At 38.5% G+C, this 18,152-nt stretch overlaps 2 protein-coding genes across 3 annotated transcripts; one reads left to right on the top strand and one right to left on the bottom strand.

Moving 5' to 3' along the window:
• naalad2 (N-acetylated alpha-linked acidic dipeptidase 2) lies at window positions 1-8,529 on the top strand. 2 transcript variants are annotated; one of them, XM_087795842.1, is made up of 20 exons: window positions 1-137; window positions 217-328; window positions 1,148-1,334; window positions 1,408-1,509; window positions 1,587-1,712; window positions 3,047-3,127; window positions 3,201-3,306; window positions 3,372-3,459; window positions 3,517-3,612; window positions 3,871-3,956; window positions 4,630-4,749; window positions 4,813-4,895; window positions 4,960-5,023; window positions 5,085-5,152; window positions 5,219-5,310; window positions 6,065-6,155; window positions 6,415-6,679; window positions 6,741-6,822; window positions 7,889-7,981; window positions 8,091-8,529. In XM_087795842.1, exons 1-20 carry the CDS (start codon window positions 56-58, stop codon window positions 8,278-8,280), a joined length of 2,214 nt encoding a protein of 737 aa, XP_087651968.1. In that variant the 5' UTR covers window positions 1-55; the 3' UTR covers window positions 8,281-8,529. The 2 variants fall into 2 exon arrangements, with proteins under 2 accessions (XP_087651968.1, XP_087651967.1); XM_087795841.1 differs by having other exon boundaries at window positions 4,813-5,023; window positions 5,085-5,154; window positions 5,225-5,310.
• A 183-nt stretch (window positions 8,530-8,712) lies between these two features.
• On the bottom strand, window positions 8,713-16,634 carry nlrc3l (NLR family, CARD domain containing 3-like). The gene is made up of 12 exons (XM_087795843.1): window positions 16,599-16,634; window positions 16,131-16,244; window positions 15,980-16,066; window positions 15,746-15,908; window positions 15,523-15,667; window positions 15,341-15,430; window positions 14,236-14,582; window positions 13,829-14,038; window positions 12,686-12,861; window positions 11,587-11,860; window positions 10,117-10,323; window positions 8,713-10,035 (listed from the first exon to the last, which is right to left on the bottom strand). The coding sequence occupies exons 2-12, from the start codon at window positions 16,238-16,240 to the stop codon at window positions 9,658-9,660; spliced, it is 2,187 nt and encodes a 728-aa protein (XP_087651969.1). The 5' UTR covers window positions 16,241-16,244; window positions 16,599-16,634; the 3' UTR covers window positions 8,713-9,657.
• Window positions 16,635-18,152: the final 1,518 nt, after the last annotated feature.

Raw genomic sequence — 18,152 nt, 5'->3', positions numbered from 1 at the left:
CCTGCCTGGGTCCCTCTCACTCTGCTGTGTTGTTTGTGGGACTAAACTAGTCATCATGAGGAAAGAGAGAAGGCGGGTGAACTGGATCTTCTGCTCTGTGGTTCTGACGGCTCTGTTCCTGCTGGGATTCATCATAGGTGAGCGTGACCGCGTGTGTCGTAGAAGTTGTTGAGGTCAGTCGAGGGAAAAACAAGCGTGTGTTTTTGCTCGCGTCAGGTTGGTTTGCCAAACCCACAAGTGAAAGTAATACTCACAGAGATGCTTCACGCGAGTACCTGGAGGAGTTTCTGCACGAGATGCGGCCAGAACGGATCAGAGAACACCTCAGGTAACACTTTAAAGTCATATGACGGACAAAATGAGTTTGTAGTTGATTTGAGAGAATCACAATAAATACAATATTTAACAGTGAATGAGTTGTAAAATAGTTTATCTAAGAAAAAATCTGTGCTCTACAATGTAACAATAACACTATAAATCATGGATGATATGCGATCAGAAGTGAAGTTTGACACCCCGGTAAAGATAAAGTACAAGAAAATAAAAATATATATAATGGGGTATAAGTTTGAATTAGTTTAAACTCAGTGTTTTCCATGAACTAAAACCAAATAAAAATGAATACAATTAAAGGATATTATTGTAAAATAACAAAGTATTACAAAACAAGACAAAAATTGGATAGAAAAAATTAAAAAGGGTAATATTTTATTTATATATGTTTATATATATATGCCTGCATAGAAATGATTAAAAAAATAAATACTAATGAATACATGTTATCAATGAAGGTATTATTAAATGTAAAAATATAAAATGTTGATCATGTTGTAGGTTACAGTATTATGACAATATTTTTTTTACACAACACTGTATTAATCCTCTTGTTGTTAAGGGGTCCAGGTGACCCATAGGCCCCAAAAACAAATATGTTTGTGGTATCCCTTGCGTTCACCTTGACCCAGTGACAACACAAGGTTTAAGAAAGAAAAAAAAATCGAATAATTTACATCTTTAAAATGTTCTAGTGTCGATGTTGTGTCTGGGGTGAAAAGTGTGTTTCAACATCGCAGTAGCAGAGAATCGAACCAGCATCAGGAACTTCCCGACTGTCCTCATCATTGACACTAGTCTGTTTTTCCGGAAGGAAATTCACACGACTTCCCCACTTGGCGGGTACGGAGCAGAACCTCAAGTATGCAGAGCAGATCCAGCGTGAGTGGCTGGAGTTCGGGTTGGACTCGGCAGAGTTGGTGCCGTACGACGTGCTGCTGTCCTACCCCAACAGGTCGCAGCCGAACTACATCTCCATAGTGGACTCACTGGGCCTCGAGGTGCAGTAGAGACTCACAACTACTACACAAACACACACGGCTGGTGTTGGTCATCGTACAATCTTTTTTTCAGGTTTTCAACACATCGTTGGCCGAGCCGGTGCCTGAAGGCTATGAAACGGTGTCGGACATCGTGCCCCCGTACAGCGCCTTCTCCCCGCCAGGGAATCCTGAGGTGATGTTGTGAAGTTGAAGGGATGGAGGTGAAGAGACACGTGTAACCTGGAGGCGGTTCTGTTCCTGTGCCTGCAGGGAGACTTGCTGTACGTCAACTATGGACGCACAGAAGACTTTCGCCAACTGGAGACGGAGATGAAGCTCAACGTGACTGATAAGATCGTTATCGTCAGATACGGGAAGATCTTCAGAGGCAACAAGGTGCATGAACCGGAATATTTCACTCGTCTCTGTAGTCAATATGAATTTCCACTTTCTTTCATCTATAAATCTCTGCACAACATTCTTTAAAAATCAATATATTCAGTTATTTCCCCTTATTTATAGACTTTAAGGTATGTTATGTAAGATATTGGATAATTTAACAATCAAAGAAAGTATTTTTCTGACTTTATTTTTTCTTTAACCCCTGTGTTATCCCAGGGTCAAGTTGACCTGAGGCGTGAAAACAAAAGTGTTTGTGGTATCCCTTGTGGTGTCTCTGGGTCAAGGTGTCTTCCAAAAATACCCATGCAGTGGTGGAGGTTGCTCACCTTGAACCGGAGATAACACAAGGGATAAAAAAATAAATAAACACAACAGAAAAAAACAACACATTTTCCTGAAATCAAAATTAAATTGTTTGCCCGTAATGACATTATATCTCATCTACATACAGAGCTTTAGATCGACGGTGGGAGTTTCATTTGAGGAAGAAAAACTAAAGGAGTAAATAACAAATCTTATCTTAAGCTAAAAACGCAAATACTATCATTTAAATCTATGTTAAATACCTTTCTTTTATCTTATGTAGAAGCAGTTTGAAAAAAAAAAATGTTCACCAAATTATTTTTGAAAGGAAATTAAAAGTAAAGACAAAAAAGAAAAGCTGTGATACCAAAAACCTATAGTCATATTTAGAGTCAAACTTGCAGGGGTACAAATAAATACTCAATTAAATTGTTGAGTTTTCCTTTGATCTCACGAGGGCCACATAAATACAGTCGCCCTTTACCAAGCATTGTAATTCAACCGTCTACTTTTCTCACAAGTGAGGATTAAAAAAAACTGGACAAATCATCTGCAAACTCTCAAGAAAATGAATATGTATAAATAAATTGTGTTCATGAGTTGTTGAAAGACGCAGTAGGGCCCAATCGTTGGGGTCAATAAATGTTCATCAACTTTTATCAGTGTCGTTTTGCTGCACCTTGTGTTGCTAAAACAACATTTTAAGAAGACTGTACATTTTTTTTAACTGAAACAGAACATCCTCATATCAAGGAAGCTTCTTCTTGTCTGAACAGAACTCTTTTATTGTCGTTCTTCCTGTGTAACCATGGGTCACTCCATCAGTCGTCACTTGATCTGGAGGAAGATCTTTTCAACCCGGGGGTCCAGATGTTGCTGGTTTTAAAAACAATCAGTCGTCGGCTAGACTCGGACCAGAAGTTACAAACATATTAACTGTCACGATGAAACAGAAAGACGGATCCACACCTCGATAAATAAATACGTGAGTGTATTGTCCTTAAAGTGACTCTTGCCTCCTCCAGGTGAAGAACGCCATGCTGGCGGGAGCGAAGGGAATCATCCTCTTCTCAGATCCTGCGGATTATTGTGCGGAAGGCGTTCAGGTAGATTATGTTCAAAGAAGGAGCAACACTTGTTGAGATTGTTCAACAAATTCTTCTCCCTCCCCGGACACAGCCGTACCCCGAGGGCTGGAACCTGCCCGGTGGAGGAGCTCAGCGAGGAAACGTGTTGAGTCTGAACGGAGCCGGGGACCCCCTCACACCCGGGTACCCCGCCAAAGGTGTGTGTTGCCCAGTTTTTTTCCTCACGCAAAAGTTTCACTTCTGTATTTTTTTTTTCCTCAAGAGTACACACACAGGTTGAAGGAGGGAGTCGGACTTCCGAGTATCCCCGTGCATCCCATCGGCTACCATGATGCAATTCACCTGCTCAAGTACGACCACGGAAAAAAAACAAAAACATTGTCTTTGGCTTATCGTCTTTTCCACAGGAACATGGCGGGAGGAATTCCTCCGAACAACTGGAAAGGTTCTCTGAACGTCTCGTACAGGATCGGGCCGGGCTTCATCGATGAGTTCAAGAACCAGTAGGTGCTTTTTTTTTTGTTTAGTTCACTTTAGCTCTGCCTATGCTTCTGTTTACAAGGAGTATTTGTGGCCATCTTTGTTTGGAGTTAATGATCTGGCAACAAGCCAAGAGACACAATCGAGGTCTTTGTACTTCCTGTGAGAGAAATGCTTTTGCTGCCCTTTGAGGTCCAGAGTTTGTTCCGTTAGTTTTTAGAAATGGGTTTTAAGCCGCTAGTTTTGCGTCAACGGAAATTCATGCTCTTCTCATTTTGCAGGAAAGTGCGGATGAATATCTACTCCAACAATCAAGTGACCAGGATTTACAACGTTATTGCGAAAATCAGAGGCGCAGTGGAGCCAGGTACACGCAAGCATAATCTACGGTGGCTGGGAGGGAAAAAATTACAAACATTGATGATGATAATTATTACATTTTACATTAGTTTCAAGGGTTTTTGTTAATTTGTTTCAAGAAACTGTATTTTTTTTTATATATATATTTATTATAATTGTCTTACGTCGAACAAAACAAACAGAAACACATAAACAATACTAATTACTGACAAAAACAGTCAAAGTGAACCAAATAATGATCATACAATAAAAAAATAACTGTCATTTAAATAAAATAACTAATTCCTAAAAAAAACATTTAATAATCTTTGATCACATTTTTATTAACTCTTTAAACAATTTGTGAATTTCTTTTAAGCGTTGGCATTTTTTTCTTTCGATGTTGAAGTCTTCCTCTCCAAGCTGCAGTAAGTCTCTCATCATGACCATGTTTTAAAGTTGTTACTTTATAAAGTTCTCTGAAATCTTGGCGAACAAGAGGTTACGGGAGAGGAGTCCCAACATTATGATGTGATAATGGCTTCACTTCTCCTCGCGCCAACCTATAATCACGCCCTGCTTTGTTTATACAACGAGTCCATTGGAAGTGGGGACTTTGAGATTAATGATACGCAGTGACAAGCCTTGAGGTTTGACCAATCACAGCAGAGAAGCAAAAATGAAAATAAGTTTGTTCTCAGACAGGTATGTGATTCTGGGGGGACACCGGGACGCCTGGGTTTTCGGGGGAATCGACCCCATGTCTGGCGCGGCTGTGGTCCACGAAATTGCACTGAGTGCTGGAAAACTGCTGAGTAAAGGTAGGCGAAGCGTTACGAGCACAGAAAGAAAAAAAACGAAAAGGTAAACATGTGTTTTTGAAGGATGGCGGCCGAGAAGGACGATCATAATTGCCAGCTGGGACGCGGAGGAATTTGGGTTGTTGGGGTCGACGGAGTGGGCCGAGGTAACGTTGCACCGTCTCTCGCTTTTGGAGAAACACTCTCACTCTGCTGTGTGTTTTCAACAAGGACAACGCCAGAGTGCTGCAGGAAAGAGCGGTCGCCTACATCAACGCCGACTCGGCCATCGAGGGTAAGTAAGTGCTCACGTTTAAAAACTCGACGTTTTATTGAGTCTTATTTGTTTTTCTCAGGCATGCACACACTGAGGGTGGACTGCACCCCGTCTCTGCACACTCTGGTGTACAACATCACAAAGCAGGTGTGTAGATGCAAAGACACACACGAGGGATGCAGATCAGGTCTGACGCACGCCGTCGTCGTGTAGATAAAGAGTCCAGAAGAGGGAGAGGAGGGAGTTTCTCTGTATGACAGTTGGCACAAGAGAGACAACTGGACGAACGACCGCGACGCACCGAGGTGAGCCCATCGTTTTGGTGATTCTTGTCTTTTAGGGAGTTGTTGTGACTGTTAGGGTTGTGTATTAGCAAGAATCTGCCGATACAATACGTACCATGATACAAGCTCAACAATACGCTATAAAGTGATACAGTGTATATTCATAGTATCGTCGAGTACTTGACTCTGGTGTTGCAAAATCTACAGACCACATGACTCGTGACGAAGTCATAACTGCTTTCATTTGTTTTCAAACCAAAATATGTCCAGACATCAGCTTTGAAAGATGCTCGAGTCGACTGTATCCTCTCGTCCTCAGTCATCGCCAAGATTTAGCTGTGGAAGATGTAATGATTGCTAGCGGCCAGGTGTTTAATTGCAATACAAAAATTAAACAAATACTGTGAATATTGGCATTTTAATTGTAAATACAAATTAACACAATATTTTATCTACTGATTTTCTTGAACTCCTGTGTTGTTCTCAGTTTTATCTTGACCTATATATATATTTTAGTGAGTTTCGTTTTGATTGTTTAAGCGCTTTGTGACCCTGGTCTATAAAAGCACTCTATAAATACAAATTACTTACTTACTTACATGTAATTAAAAGATAGTAATGAACTACGATAAAAGTAAAATAGGATTTGAAAGCTCAAAAATGTATTAATAAGTTGCGTGTTTATTTATTATCGATACAGTATCGAAAAATCAATGTCTGTATATTTAAGTGTATTGATATCATTCATTATTGACCAACAATGTACATTTTGCAGGATCAGCAAACTGGGTTCAGGCAGTGACTTCGAGGCTTATTTCATCAGGCTTGGTATTGCATCCGGGAGAGCAAGATACACCAAGAATAAGGTACGACTAACACCTTCAAACAAGCTTTTCTTCAACTGATTTCTTTATCGGGGTTCCTGGGGGTCCTGGAGTCTATCCCAGCTACCTCGGGTGAGAGGCGGGGGACACCCTGAACAGGTTGCAAGTCTGTTGCAGGACACACAAGCATTCAAACACACACACTTACAGATATGAACATTGTTTGTTGGACTGTGGGAGGAAACCGGAGTACTAAGAGTAAGCCACGAACCTTCTGTGTCCCGACATCCTTGTGTGCTAGAAAACGGAGCGCTACAGCAGCTACCCGGTCTATCACAGCGTGTACGAGACCTTCGAGGTGGTGCAGAGGTTCTACGACCCGTCCTTCAGGAGACTTCGCGCCGTGGCTCAGGTGCGGGGGGGCCTGGTCTTCGCGCTGGCCGACTCGCCCGTCCTGCCCCTGGACGGCGACGAGTACGCGGCGTCGCTCAGGAAGTACAGCCAGAGCATCGCTCTCATTGGCCAGCAGGACCACGAGCACATGCTGGAGCACCAGGTGTCGTTCGGTGAGTCGGGAAACGAGCGGGCGCTTCGTGACACGACCGATGAACACGTTTGTCTTTCCAGACTCTTTGTTCTCGGCCGTGGACAACTTCACCGCGGCGGCGCGAGACTTCCATCGACGCCTGGAGACGGTCGACCAGCGAGAGTGAGCGTCTCTAATACACACAACAACTACATGAAATTAGAGTTTACTGTATTTATCGGACTATAAGGAGCACTTAAAATCTTTCTTGAAAAAACTCATTAGTGCACCTCATACATTCATTCTGGACCTCAAACCCATTTCATGTGGTGCATGTGGAGCTCAAAATTTGTTTTCGGGTAAAGCTAAGAAGCCGCAGCGCTTGATGTATTTTCGGAGCATTACGGTAATCAGGAGGCGTTTGTTACTGAGCCTTAATGTCAAATAATGGTGTGCGTTTAAAAGGCAACTAATGTTTTGATTTAAGTGTGTCTTAAATAGATGTTGAACTCTATTGTATCATCAGTATGTGTCTGTCTGTAACAAAACTCTATTTTCATTGAAATATTTACATTAGAAAATGTGTTTAAGCTCCGCTCACTGAAAAATCTTTGTTTTTCTGAAGATGAAAGCTTGTTTACTATAACCACACCCCCACTCTGCTGTGATTCAAACATCAAGGTGTGTCATCGCGCTTCGTTAATCCAGGAAGTCTCCACCCCCAAGGGACTCGTTGTATAAACAAAGCGGGGCATGATTACAGCTAGTTAAAAGAAGGAGCGAAGCCATTATTACGTCACAATGAAGTCCGCTCTCGTAACCTCTTTTTCGCTGTTTCAGACGGGGGAGAACTTTATAAAATAATAACTTTGAGAGGAAGACTTACAACATTTGAAACATGCGAGTGAGTCAGAAAAAGTTTCACTTAAGGATCCTTTAACCGATAAATGGACATTCTTTCAAAGTGGAGTTTAAACTCTGTAAGTCACGTAGATCATTGGAAAAAAAACAGTTGCGAGATAATACAACATTATTAAATAAAATGGTACACGGAGGAACTATATGTACCTCATTCATTAGCTGTGCCTTAGAGCCTCAGAAATCCGGTAAATAAATGGAAATATGGTTTTGTCCAGAGTCTGGCCCGGGGGCGCAGTCTTCAAAGTTTTATTATGTTAATCCAGTTTAAGGCGATAAACCTGCTTAAGTGTTAAAGGAGAATCTAATGAGTCGTCTGGTTTGTGTTCAGTCCTCTCCAGGTACGACTGATGAACGACCAGCTGATGTACCTGGAGAGAGCTTTCATCGACCCCCTGGGTTTACCTGGGAGACCTTTTTACAGGTAAGATTGGTCTAACATCCTCACGAGCAACACGTTATATCAGGGATGTTTAACTCGCAACAAATATTACAAAGAGCTTGTGAACTTACTTTAAAATTCTCTCCTTCAGGCACGTGATTTTCGCTCCAAGCAGCCACAACAAATACGCAGGCGAGTCTTTCCCGGGAATCTACGACGCGCTGTTCAACATCAAGGACGCGGAAAACCCAGAGAAGGCCTGGGATGAGGTCAAGCGGCAAATCAGCATCGCAGCTTTCACCGTCCACGCCGCCGCCATGACCCTGACCCCTCCTGCGTGAACCGTCCAATGAGAAGAAACATGCAAAGAATTCCTTCTGATAGAAACAAATATTTATGGATCATAACAAACTTATTTAACTATTTGTGTATATTTTCATGTCATGTTTTGCATTTTAATATAATTTTAATTGTTTATTTCATTTACGTTATAATTTTCTCTTTTTTTCATTCATGGTGGAATTTTTTGAGAAGGTATGTAGAAAATGAATTCAATTTTTTTTTAAAAGGAGAAAGAAAACCTAAATATCCCAGTTGTGTTTTGAGCAGAGAGAAAATGTAATTAAATTAAAATAAATGTTTAAGTTGAAAAATTTGACAGAAGAAGTGTGAGAAAAAATATATATGCATCGATATATCGCAACATTTCTTTTCATGATACTGTATGGATATTCCACAAACACAAAAAATGCACGATTTTTATTTCAATAAAGTGTGAGTGAAATAAAACAAGTAGATTTTTAATGTTCAATCAACATAAATATAGTCACTACTAGAGCTGTGTACTGGCAAGAATCTGGCGAAGCGATACGTATCGCGATACATGTGAGTCGTAACGATATATTGCGATACTGTAGGAACAACGATGTATTGTTTCTTTTAAAAAAACATCAAATTCGTGGCTTTTACAACAAAGAAATGAGCAAATACATTTTATAAACAAATGGGAGTGTTTGTTGAAATTGCTTCTCAAAATATAAACAAAAATGTAAACAATAAACAATGAAGTACATTAACATCTCAAACAACCTGGAGCAACATGCAATATATGCTATGCTATAAATCGTAAAATAAAACATCAAATGATGAATCTTTTATTGAAATATAAACCCTAAAATAAAATAAAATTCTATTTCAAAAGTTTTAATTTTTTTTTTTGTTGAAGAAATCAATATAGTGTTATTTTATATTGATAAAGTAACTGGTAATATTGCGATATATTGATATTGTATTACACCCCTTTTCACAAGTTTAAAAAAAACATTTTTCTGTTGCAATTCAAGTACCACCGCTAGATGGCAGCAGTTATGAGCTCCACCGCAGCTAGAGGAACAATACATTACCCCACGATAACAGGACAGGACAGGATTTCATTCTAGTTTCAAAAAGACTGCCTTAAGGGTTATGTGATTTAAAAATCATGCAACACCAGAGTCAAGTACTTACTCAGTAAATACTTCCTACATTATCATATCGTATTGTTGCCTCTATAAGGTGATACGTATTGTATCGCCATATTCTTTTCAACCAACTCGACAGGTTGTTTTGTCATTTTTAATTTTCTTGGCCCGGTTAAAAATAAATTTTCTCCCAAATTAAGACTCGAGTTGCAAAATTAGATCCGTTGAAAAAGACATTATTGTAAAAAAAATCCGACGTCAATCGTCTTCTTGAATCATTTCTCTCAGACACTCCTTAACATTTTCCACCCGATCCACCGGAGCCTTCTGTGTCCACCTGCTCAGCAGCTCCTGCACCTCCTGCAGTCCACTCACCTTGCAGTTGCGCTCAAACAAATACCCTCCGAGCTGAGTGTCGTGACAGTTGGGCGAGAGGAGGCCACACAGGAAGCGCAGGAACATGTCGTAGTGTCCGAGCGTCGAGGCCAGCGTCAACTGAAGCGCGCTCTGGACTAGAGCTGCAGCCGACTTGCTCTTGATCGCAAACCTCTTGTGGAGCGCCGAGGGAGCCGAATCCAGAACGTTCTCCGACTTCGTGTGGAACATGGTGAAGACGTACAACGCCGCCATGAACTCCTGGAGAAGAGAACGGAAAGATTTACAGTTCAAGGTACAAGATTTACAGTTCAAGGGCGACATTCCGACGGAAGCTCTCACCTGAATGGTGACGTGTGTGAAGCCGAACTGTCTCCTGTCGTGTGAAGGAAGCTCGGTACACAACCCGGAAAACACCGTCACTTCAGTTGAATCCAGGTGCAACTCTTGCAAATCCTTCTCAGAGAACAGGCTCTGATTCCTCTGCAGCATTTTAAAAGACAACTTCCCGACGTCCCTGAGCAGATCTTTATCCTGACTGGTCCATTGCTGAGAAACAAACCTTGTTTAAATTCCCCGAAGAAAAAAATGCAGTGTGAATGCTTAATATGTAAAGTGAAAATATGGAATTGAAATGGAATGGAGTATTAAAAGTAAAAATGAGTGGAAAAAGTTGAAATGATCACATAAAGGAGAAAGACTGATGTGAAAACGTTGAAATAAAGTAAAAGAAGATGTTGAGAAGAAGAAAAAAGAAGAAAGCTAAGAAGAAAAAAGTAGCAGTTATAAAAAGTAAAGTAGAAGTAGTAGAAGTAGAAGTAGAAAAGGTAGCAAAATTAGTAGTAAAAGTAGAAGCGGTAGCAAAATTAGTAGTAGAAGTAGAGTAAGTAGTAGTAGAAGTAGAATAAGTAGTAGTAGAAGCAGAAAAGGTAGCAAAATTAGTAGTAGAAGTAGAATAAGTAGTAGTAGAAGTAGAATAAGTAGTACAATTAGTAGTAGAAGTAGAATAAGTAGTAGTAGAATTAGAATAAGTAGTACAATTAGTAGTAGAAGTAGAATAAGTAGTAGTAGAAGTAGAATAAGTAGTAGTAGAAGTAGAATAAGTAGTACAATTAGTAGTAGAAGTAGAATAAGTAGTAGTAGACGTAGAAGAGGTAGCAAAATTAGTAGTAGAAGTAGTAGAATTAGTAGTAGAAATAGAATAAGTAGTAGTAGAAGTAGAAGAGGTAGTAGTAGAAGTAGTAGAATAATAAGTAGTAGTAGAGGTAGTAGAATTAGTCATGGAAGTAGTATAAGAATTAGTTGTAGAAGTAGTTCTACTTCTTCTATTTCTTCTACTACTTCCAATACTTCTTATACTTCTTTTACTTCTACTACTTATTCTACTTCTACTAGTAGTACAAGTATAAGTAGTCATAGAAGTAGTAGTACAAATAGATATGTAGTTGTAGAATTAGTAGTAGAAGTATTAGAAGTAGTAGTATTAGTAGTAGTAAGTAGACAAAAGTGTTTTTAAGTTGAATAGGTGTGTGTTTCTAGGTGTGAGTGGACGAAAGTTCTTGAAGGTCAAAGTGGAAGGAGTTGAAACATTGAAGATTTTTCTCTTCCAGAAGAAAGAGTTGAAGAAATGAAAGAGAGCTAGAACTTAGCCCGCATTTTGGGAATGAGCTTTTGAATGGTTCAAATCGTACAAAATTTGTAGGAGATGCGATACAACATTTAGGTCAGAAGATGCCTTCAGCATTCACACAGTAAAGTGTTCAAAGCCTCATTTTCTTCCACAGCAAATAACTGACGTGTCAGAAACCGCACCTTGTTCGTCTCTGATCTTCCGCAGTAGAACTGCAGCCGCCGGTTCATCTGAATGATCGTGAAGTTCACCAAGAACGGCGTCAGTTTGGGAGGATTCGCTCCGTAGCGCGCGTCGCTGAATCTGTCCTGGAACACGGTCGCGATCATCCAGCAGACGAACGGGTTGCGAGCGAGAATCCTCAGCGTCGGCAGGCGCTTGTAATGTGCCACGACCTTCTCGCACAACTCGCTGTTGGGAAAGCGCCTGCGGAGGTAGTCGTCCCTCATCGCCTCGCTGTCAGGAGAAAAATGTATTTGAAGTGTTGTCACTTTTCATCATGTGAGCTTCTTCTTCAAACTACTACAATAACATGTTTATTTACAAATATATTGACAATTATTTATATGTATATTGATGAACCGTGAATAACCACAATAACTATTAACTGATGAATGTTTTTCTCATGACTTGACTTTATTCCGTTAACTTACACTGAAGGAATCGTTTGATTAATCAGTTGATTCATTCAACTTTAATGAGTTTAATCCAGACATCATCCAAACACCAAACCAGCTGTTTTGATTGACAGGTGGTCGATCCAATCACATTCTTTAGTGAAAAATGTGTGACTAAGAAAGCAGCCCATTGGTTGATTTACCTTGTTGGACTTCTGTTACTGTTTAGTGTCAATAAAGTTTTAAATGTACAAAAACAATCAAATGTAAAGGTTAAAAGTCAACAGACAAAAACGTTGTCGTGAGTCCTGGGTCAGGGGTGTAAGAAAATATCGATATAAGGATATATCCTGATGGTTTTTACTGATACTGTATCGATATTTAAAAAAATGAATTTAACTTTTACCTTTGAAATAAAATTCTACTTTAATTCTAAGTTATTTCATGGTTTATATATTTTAATAGAGTGTTTATAAAAGATATAAAATATATCGTATAGTCAGACATGTATCGTGGTACACAGCCCTATGGGTTATTGTCAGAAAAAGTCAGAGTTCCACTGATTGGCTGTTGAGTATGTCAATCAAGAGGTTTGGAAGCTAGGCTGGTGAACATTTATTTAAAATTTGATTTGACCCCCACGACCTTTGATGGTCGCACTCACCTGAAGCCTCGCACTTCTGTGTGAACGTCGATGAACTGAGCAGGGATTTGAGAAACTGCCGCTTGTCTCCCGAGTATCCAAACACGAGCGCGAGGAAGCAAAGTTCCTCTGATGATGTTGACGATCAGGGCGTCGGGATGAGCCGGTGTGTGGATGCTGTCGATGACGGGAGACTTCTGCGACGAGAAGATGATGAACATGATTCATTCAAAACAAAGTGTTCAAGCAAGTTTGAGTTTTTTTGAAAATATTCTTTCTTTGTGTGCAGAGTTGTCAGGGATAGTTACAGACTAAAGTGGACATTGATTTGTCTGGTGAATAATTCAATTATTCTTTATTATTATGTTCACTTACAGCACTTTATAAGTTTATTTTCTAATGATAAAAAGCACAATATTCAGCTCAGCTGGTGGAAACTAAAGGTTGCAGCGACACTTGAGTCTCAAATACAGCGACAATTTTTTTAATATAACTTGACGACACTTTTCTTGACCACGACACTTCCGAAACAAGTCATGTCCGTTGGTGTGTATTTGTAAGAATTTTGCGAACGATATTGCTGCCCCTATATCGTGATACATAAGATATATATTACAATACTGTAGGAACAATAGTATTTTTGTCGTATTCTCTGAGTACTTGTTTTGAAACCAAAAAATGTCCAAACTTCTGCTTTAAAAGCTGCTGGAGTCACTGTATCCTCTCGTCCTTGGTTATCGCCAGGATCTTATTGTTCATTTAGCTGTGGAAGACCTAATGACCCCATCTAGTGGGCGGAGATTTAAAAAACATTTTTTTAATTACAAACACTGTGAGTATAAGCTTTTTTTTATTCTTTTTTTTAAAATTAATTATACATTTTAAACTTCATATAGTTATATTTTAGTTTATTTTTTATTTTAGTATAAAACATATAGAAGTATAACAAATTCAATTACTATAATATAAATAGATTTAAAAGCAAAACGATAAAAAATAAAAATATGATGTATATTAATTATATACATAGATTTAAAAGCAAAAATATAAAAAATAAAAATATGATGTATATTAATTATATACATAGATTTAAAAGCAAAAACATAAAAAATAAAAATATGATGTATATTAATTATATACATAGACAAAAGAACGTGAGCTAACCTGCCAGTCCAGACACGCTCGGTAACAGTCATACGAGTGCATGACGATGAGAAACTTGCAGTCGTCCTGCTCCAGGACGGTCATGTCTCTGCACTCCGGGTGATAATACTCGATCACCTCCATGATGGACATCTTCCTGGACGGAGGGAGACGATGGTTGCAGAGAAGCCGCAGGTTATGGAAGGAAAGTTTGATGACAAACTGGAAATCCTGAGGAAAAGAATCCGTGAGGAAAATAGATAAATGTATAACATGCTTTTGGTGCTTTATCAAGTATAACAAAATATAACCTTGAGTACTTGATTTATCTTCATTATATTAAGTAATACAACTTTTAAATATTACAATCGTCATACTTTCATTGAGATTTTAATGATATATATTCATTTATTTCATCTAAAAGTCACCTTATTTGCTATTTGTTTGGCCCAATCAAAGCAAAACTTTGCCACCGACACGTTCAGGCCGATCCCTGGAACCCCAGTGGTCACCACGGTCCGCACCGGCTGATCGTCGGCTCTCCGGAGGCGGAACAGATTGTTGAGACAAACCAAAGTGTCGTCGCTCGACCGTAGAGTAGACGACGGAGCTCTGATCTCGTGGGCGGGGTCGACTCCTCCGCCGACAACGGTGGAGATTTCTGGCTCAACGTAGACGACGTCCAGATTTTTGTGCTTCCCAGGCTGGACGACTCCCTCACGGATGACTTGATACCTTCTGATGAAGGTCTTGGACAGGTAATAACGAATCAGCGCTGCGTGAGGAAGAGTGAGACTAACATTACATTTTTAGATCTTTAGAAACATTTCTGTTACAGTAAAAGTTATAGAAGTTTATCAGTGATATCAGAATATTGAATATTTGAATTTAACATTGAAGTTAACTTTTAAATGTTTCTTTTTTTTAAAGAATGAACTGTTTTTTTTTTAAATAATTGAATTAAATAAGTTCTATATTCAAAGGTTGACATTTCTTCTTTTTTTTGAATAAAAAAAATATATATATATTCGGTACATTACATACTGTAAGTAAATGGAGTTTTTTTTTTTAACAATTCAATATTTTTTATATTGAAAGGTTTTAATTTAATATTATTTTGTTTGTATTTGGCTTTTAAAGTCAATAAAAAAATGGTGGAACTAATATAGAAAGATTTCTATAATGCATTTAAAAAGGCCATAAATTAAAACAAATATTTAATTTAAAACGTTTCTTTTTCAATAATTAATTTTAGGATGTCAAACTTTTGGTGTAAAAAAAAAAAAGATACATTCATTTTAAAAACGATTCTAATTTCAACTATTAAAAAAAAATAATTATTGAATTTAATTATTTCAAAAGATAATCCAATAAAAAAAACAAGTTTCAACAGTTTAATTGTTGGTTGAAATATTCTGATGACACCGATATCCTTCCATAAAAAACAAAATTAACTTTTTTTTTTTAAAAGAACGATCGAAAACAGGATCTAGTGGTTGAAAATATGTGTCAGAGAAGCTTCTCTTCACTCGCCTCTATTGCACTGCTGACGGAGTTTGGAAGCTTCCGTCAGGTCGAAACTTTCCAAGGCTTTGATGGTGTATGACAACGATGTTTCAATACCTGTCGAGAAAAATGATAATAAAAAAAATCGATTTAATTGAAAGAAAACTTCTTTAATAACATTAATTTAATAATCATTGTCGTTGTCTCACCGAGCGTCTCTATGAGTTTGTCCACAAAGTCAAGAATGTCTCCGTCCACGAGAGAACGCAGGTCGACTCCCGGCTCCCATTGGTGGAACCACATTTGAAACTTGTAAAGATCTTCTGAGAAACCCGAGAGAGCCTTCATGATGCTCTACAGACACAAACAAAAGCACGGGTTATTGTCATCGACTCGGAGGAAATTTACAAAAGCGTTCCGATGTTTCTCAACTGAAAAGACGTGAGGCATGTCCTGCTCCGGGTGGATTCTGCCGGGCTGAATGCCCTCGGGCTCCTCTTCGGGTTCTGGCTCGATGGGCTCGGGCGGTTCTGGCGAGTTGGTGATCTGCATCTCATCCTCGATTTCTTCTACGATGTAATCCTCTACATACAGCCTGGGCAGGAAACACAGGATATCATGACTCACGTTCAAATACGTAGCACGAGGTTTGTGTGTCACAACAACCTCGTGTCTATCACAAAAGCATCGGCTGGTTTGGTCTGGTCGGTGGTTGCCGAGTACTCGGTTTCAGGAGATCCACAGCGAATCACCCTGGAAGATAAAAACACTCTTAAAAAAATGGTCTACGACGGAGTCTTGAGGAGACACTTCATACCCTCCATCCTGACGACCATCCCGAGAGTGACTTTGTAGAGGAATGTCCACCTCGTCTTCACTCTCCTCGCTCTTCATCGAGCCATAGCTGGAGGGTGGTCTTCTCTCCATGACCCTGCAACCCAGATGAACCCGGATTATTCCACACAATAATATGAGTGGAAAGTTTTGTGATCATTTATAAAGAAAATGTGCTAATAAAATGGATATTCAGCAACAGGCTGTAATGTCAGTCAAAATATTGTATCACTAAAGATGTTTGTCAAAGGTTGTTTGGTTTATTCTTGAAAGAAAAAGCCGTAAATCAACACAATTTATGCTAGCTCATAATAAAGCGACGAGTTTATTGACAAGAAACTTCACTAACCTTCGCTCTTCCGGGTCGATCACAACATGAGATAAATAGTAGTGTTTTCAAACTTTTGTTAAAAATAAATACATAATGATCATAAATGCAACTGACACGTACGTGCAAAGCGCCAAGTTCGTTACGAAAGGTTTTGGGTTTCGGTTTTAACACAAACCGGAAGAGAACCCCTACGATTTCCGTTTACCTTCAAAATAAAAGCTCTTGGCACGCTGTAATTTATTTACGCAGTGATGACAACATGATACGACACTTCATAGAATTTATTTTAAACACAAATACAATGTTCAGATGATAATATTTTTTCTTGAGACACGCTGTGTATTGATTATATTACAGATGATAAAACCAAGCTCTATGTGGTAATAAATACGAGGCTAAAAAAAACCCCGTCATTATTATTGTAAAGCAAGATTTAATTGCATTTTATTGCAAAATGTATATAAAGAATTTAAGCAATTACTTTAAAAATCTAAATAATGATCCGACAATTAAAAATAATTGTGTGTTTACAAGAGTTAATATTGATATTTGGTATTTACCAAAAAGTAAATATAAAAACAAAACTAAATATGAAAGTAGAGTACAATTTTACGTTGGTATTTACATTTTAAATGGAAAAGAGGAAACTTGACGGGCTAAAGAATGAAGAGTTTTCCTTCAATATCTGTCGAGGGAAGAAAAAGAAACAAGTTAATTTATACAGAATAATAATAACCATTTAGGAATGATCCATTACAAATAGAAGAAAAAATGAAATAATAATGAAATAGTGATTCCTTGATAGGGCCTGAAAACGGTTTACCCTCTATCCTGATCAAAAGAACTAAGAAAGAGTAAATAATTAAGAATAACGAAAACATAAAACATTCATAACTCTTGGATAAAAAAAAAAAACAATGAGGTAAACTTTGTGACAAAATATATCACAAAGTTTGATTCCATATTTGTCATAGACTTAAGCAGGAACTGAGAAACAATTTTTCAATCCAAATAAACAATACGCTTCCTCTTATTATTCCCACAGCAAGTCTCCACTTCAAGACAATACGAAAACTTCCAAATGTCAGCCACAGAAAATAAGACGTGAGATGCTCGAGGAACGAGATTTGAGATATTGTTCTTTCTGGTGCAGACCCCTAAAGAAGTGAACACTGACCCCAGCCGTGAGCAACAATAGGTTTTTGATAGTTTTAATTAATGGTTTTCTTTGCTTTAGAGAGAAACCGTACAGACAACGAAGTATGTTCTGTATAGATCTCTCCTTGTACAAGTAAAATGTTGGCGACTTGAAACTAAATGTCATCCGTTTATACGAGTGTCAGCTCCTAGTCAGTTTCATAACCCGACAATGAGGTTTTGAAAAAAAAGAAAGCTCTTGAGAGAAGTTTACCAGTGTAAAAAATGATTATTAATACATATTTATATTCAAGAGAAATTCATAGTTTTCATATAAATCAAACCAATTTATAGATGGAAGTCAGAATTTTTCCCAAAATCAGCTCAAAGCTAAATTTCTCCCCGTCATCCTATCACACGATTTCCATCATTCTTCTCTCAGTTCATGGCCCTAAAGATGAAATTCTGGGCAAGTTCTTGTATGACGTTCATCAGCAGGTGCAGTAGATCTAAGGAGAACTTTGAAACTGAAAATGT

The sequence above is a fragment of the Callionymus lyra genome, chromosome 7 (genome assembly GCF_982586985.1).
Source record: "Callionymus lyra chromosome 7, fCalLyr1.hap1.1, whole genome shotgun sequence".
In the NCBI taxonomy this organism is placed as follows: Eukaryota; Metazoa; Chordata; class Actinopteri; order Syngnathiformes; family Callionymidae; genus Callionymus; species Callionymus lyra.
This window is presented reverse-complemented; position numbering and strand designations above follow the sequence as displayed.

Excerpts from the sequence above, each read along its gene's own strand:
- naalad2 (XM_087795841.1), top strand. The coding sequence starts at position 56 with ATGAGGAAAGAGAGAAGGCGGGTGAACTGGATCTTCTGCTCTGTGGTT. Across the intron at positions 3,460-3,516 it reads GATGCAATTCACCTGCTCAA|GAACATGGCGGGAGGAATTC; the intron begins GTACGACCACGG and ends TCTTTTCCACAG. Across the intron at positions 3,957-4,629 it reads CAGAGGCGCAGTGGAGCCAG|ACAGGTATGTGATTCTGGGG; the intron begins GTACACGCAAGC and ends GTTTGTTCTCAG.
- nlrc3l (XM_087795843.1), bottom strand. The coding sequence starts at position 16,240 with ATGGAGAGAAGACCACCCTCCAGCTATGGCTCGATGAAGAGCGAGGAG. Across the intron at positions 15,668-15,745 it reads ACATGCCTCACGTCTTTTCA|AGCATCATGAAGGCTCTCTC; the intron begins GTTGAGAAACAT and ends TTGTGTCTGTAG. Across the intron at positions 14,583-15,340 it reads CCGTCAGCAGTGCAATAGAG|CGCTGATTCGTTATTACCTG; the intron begins GCGAGTGAAGAG and ends TTCCTCACGCAG.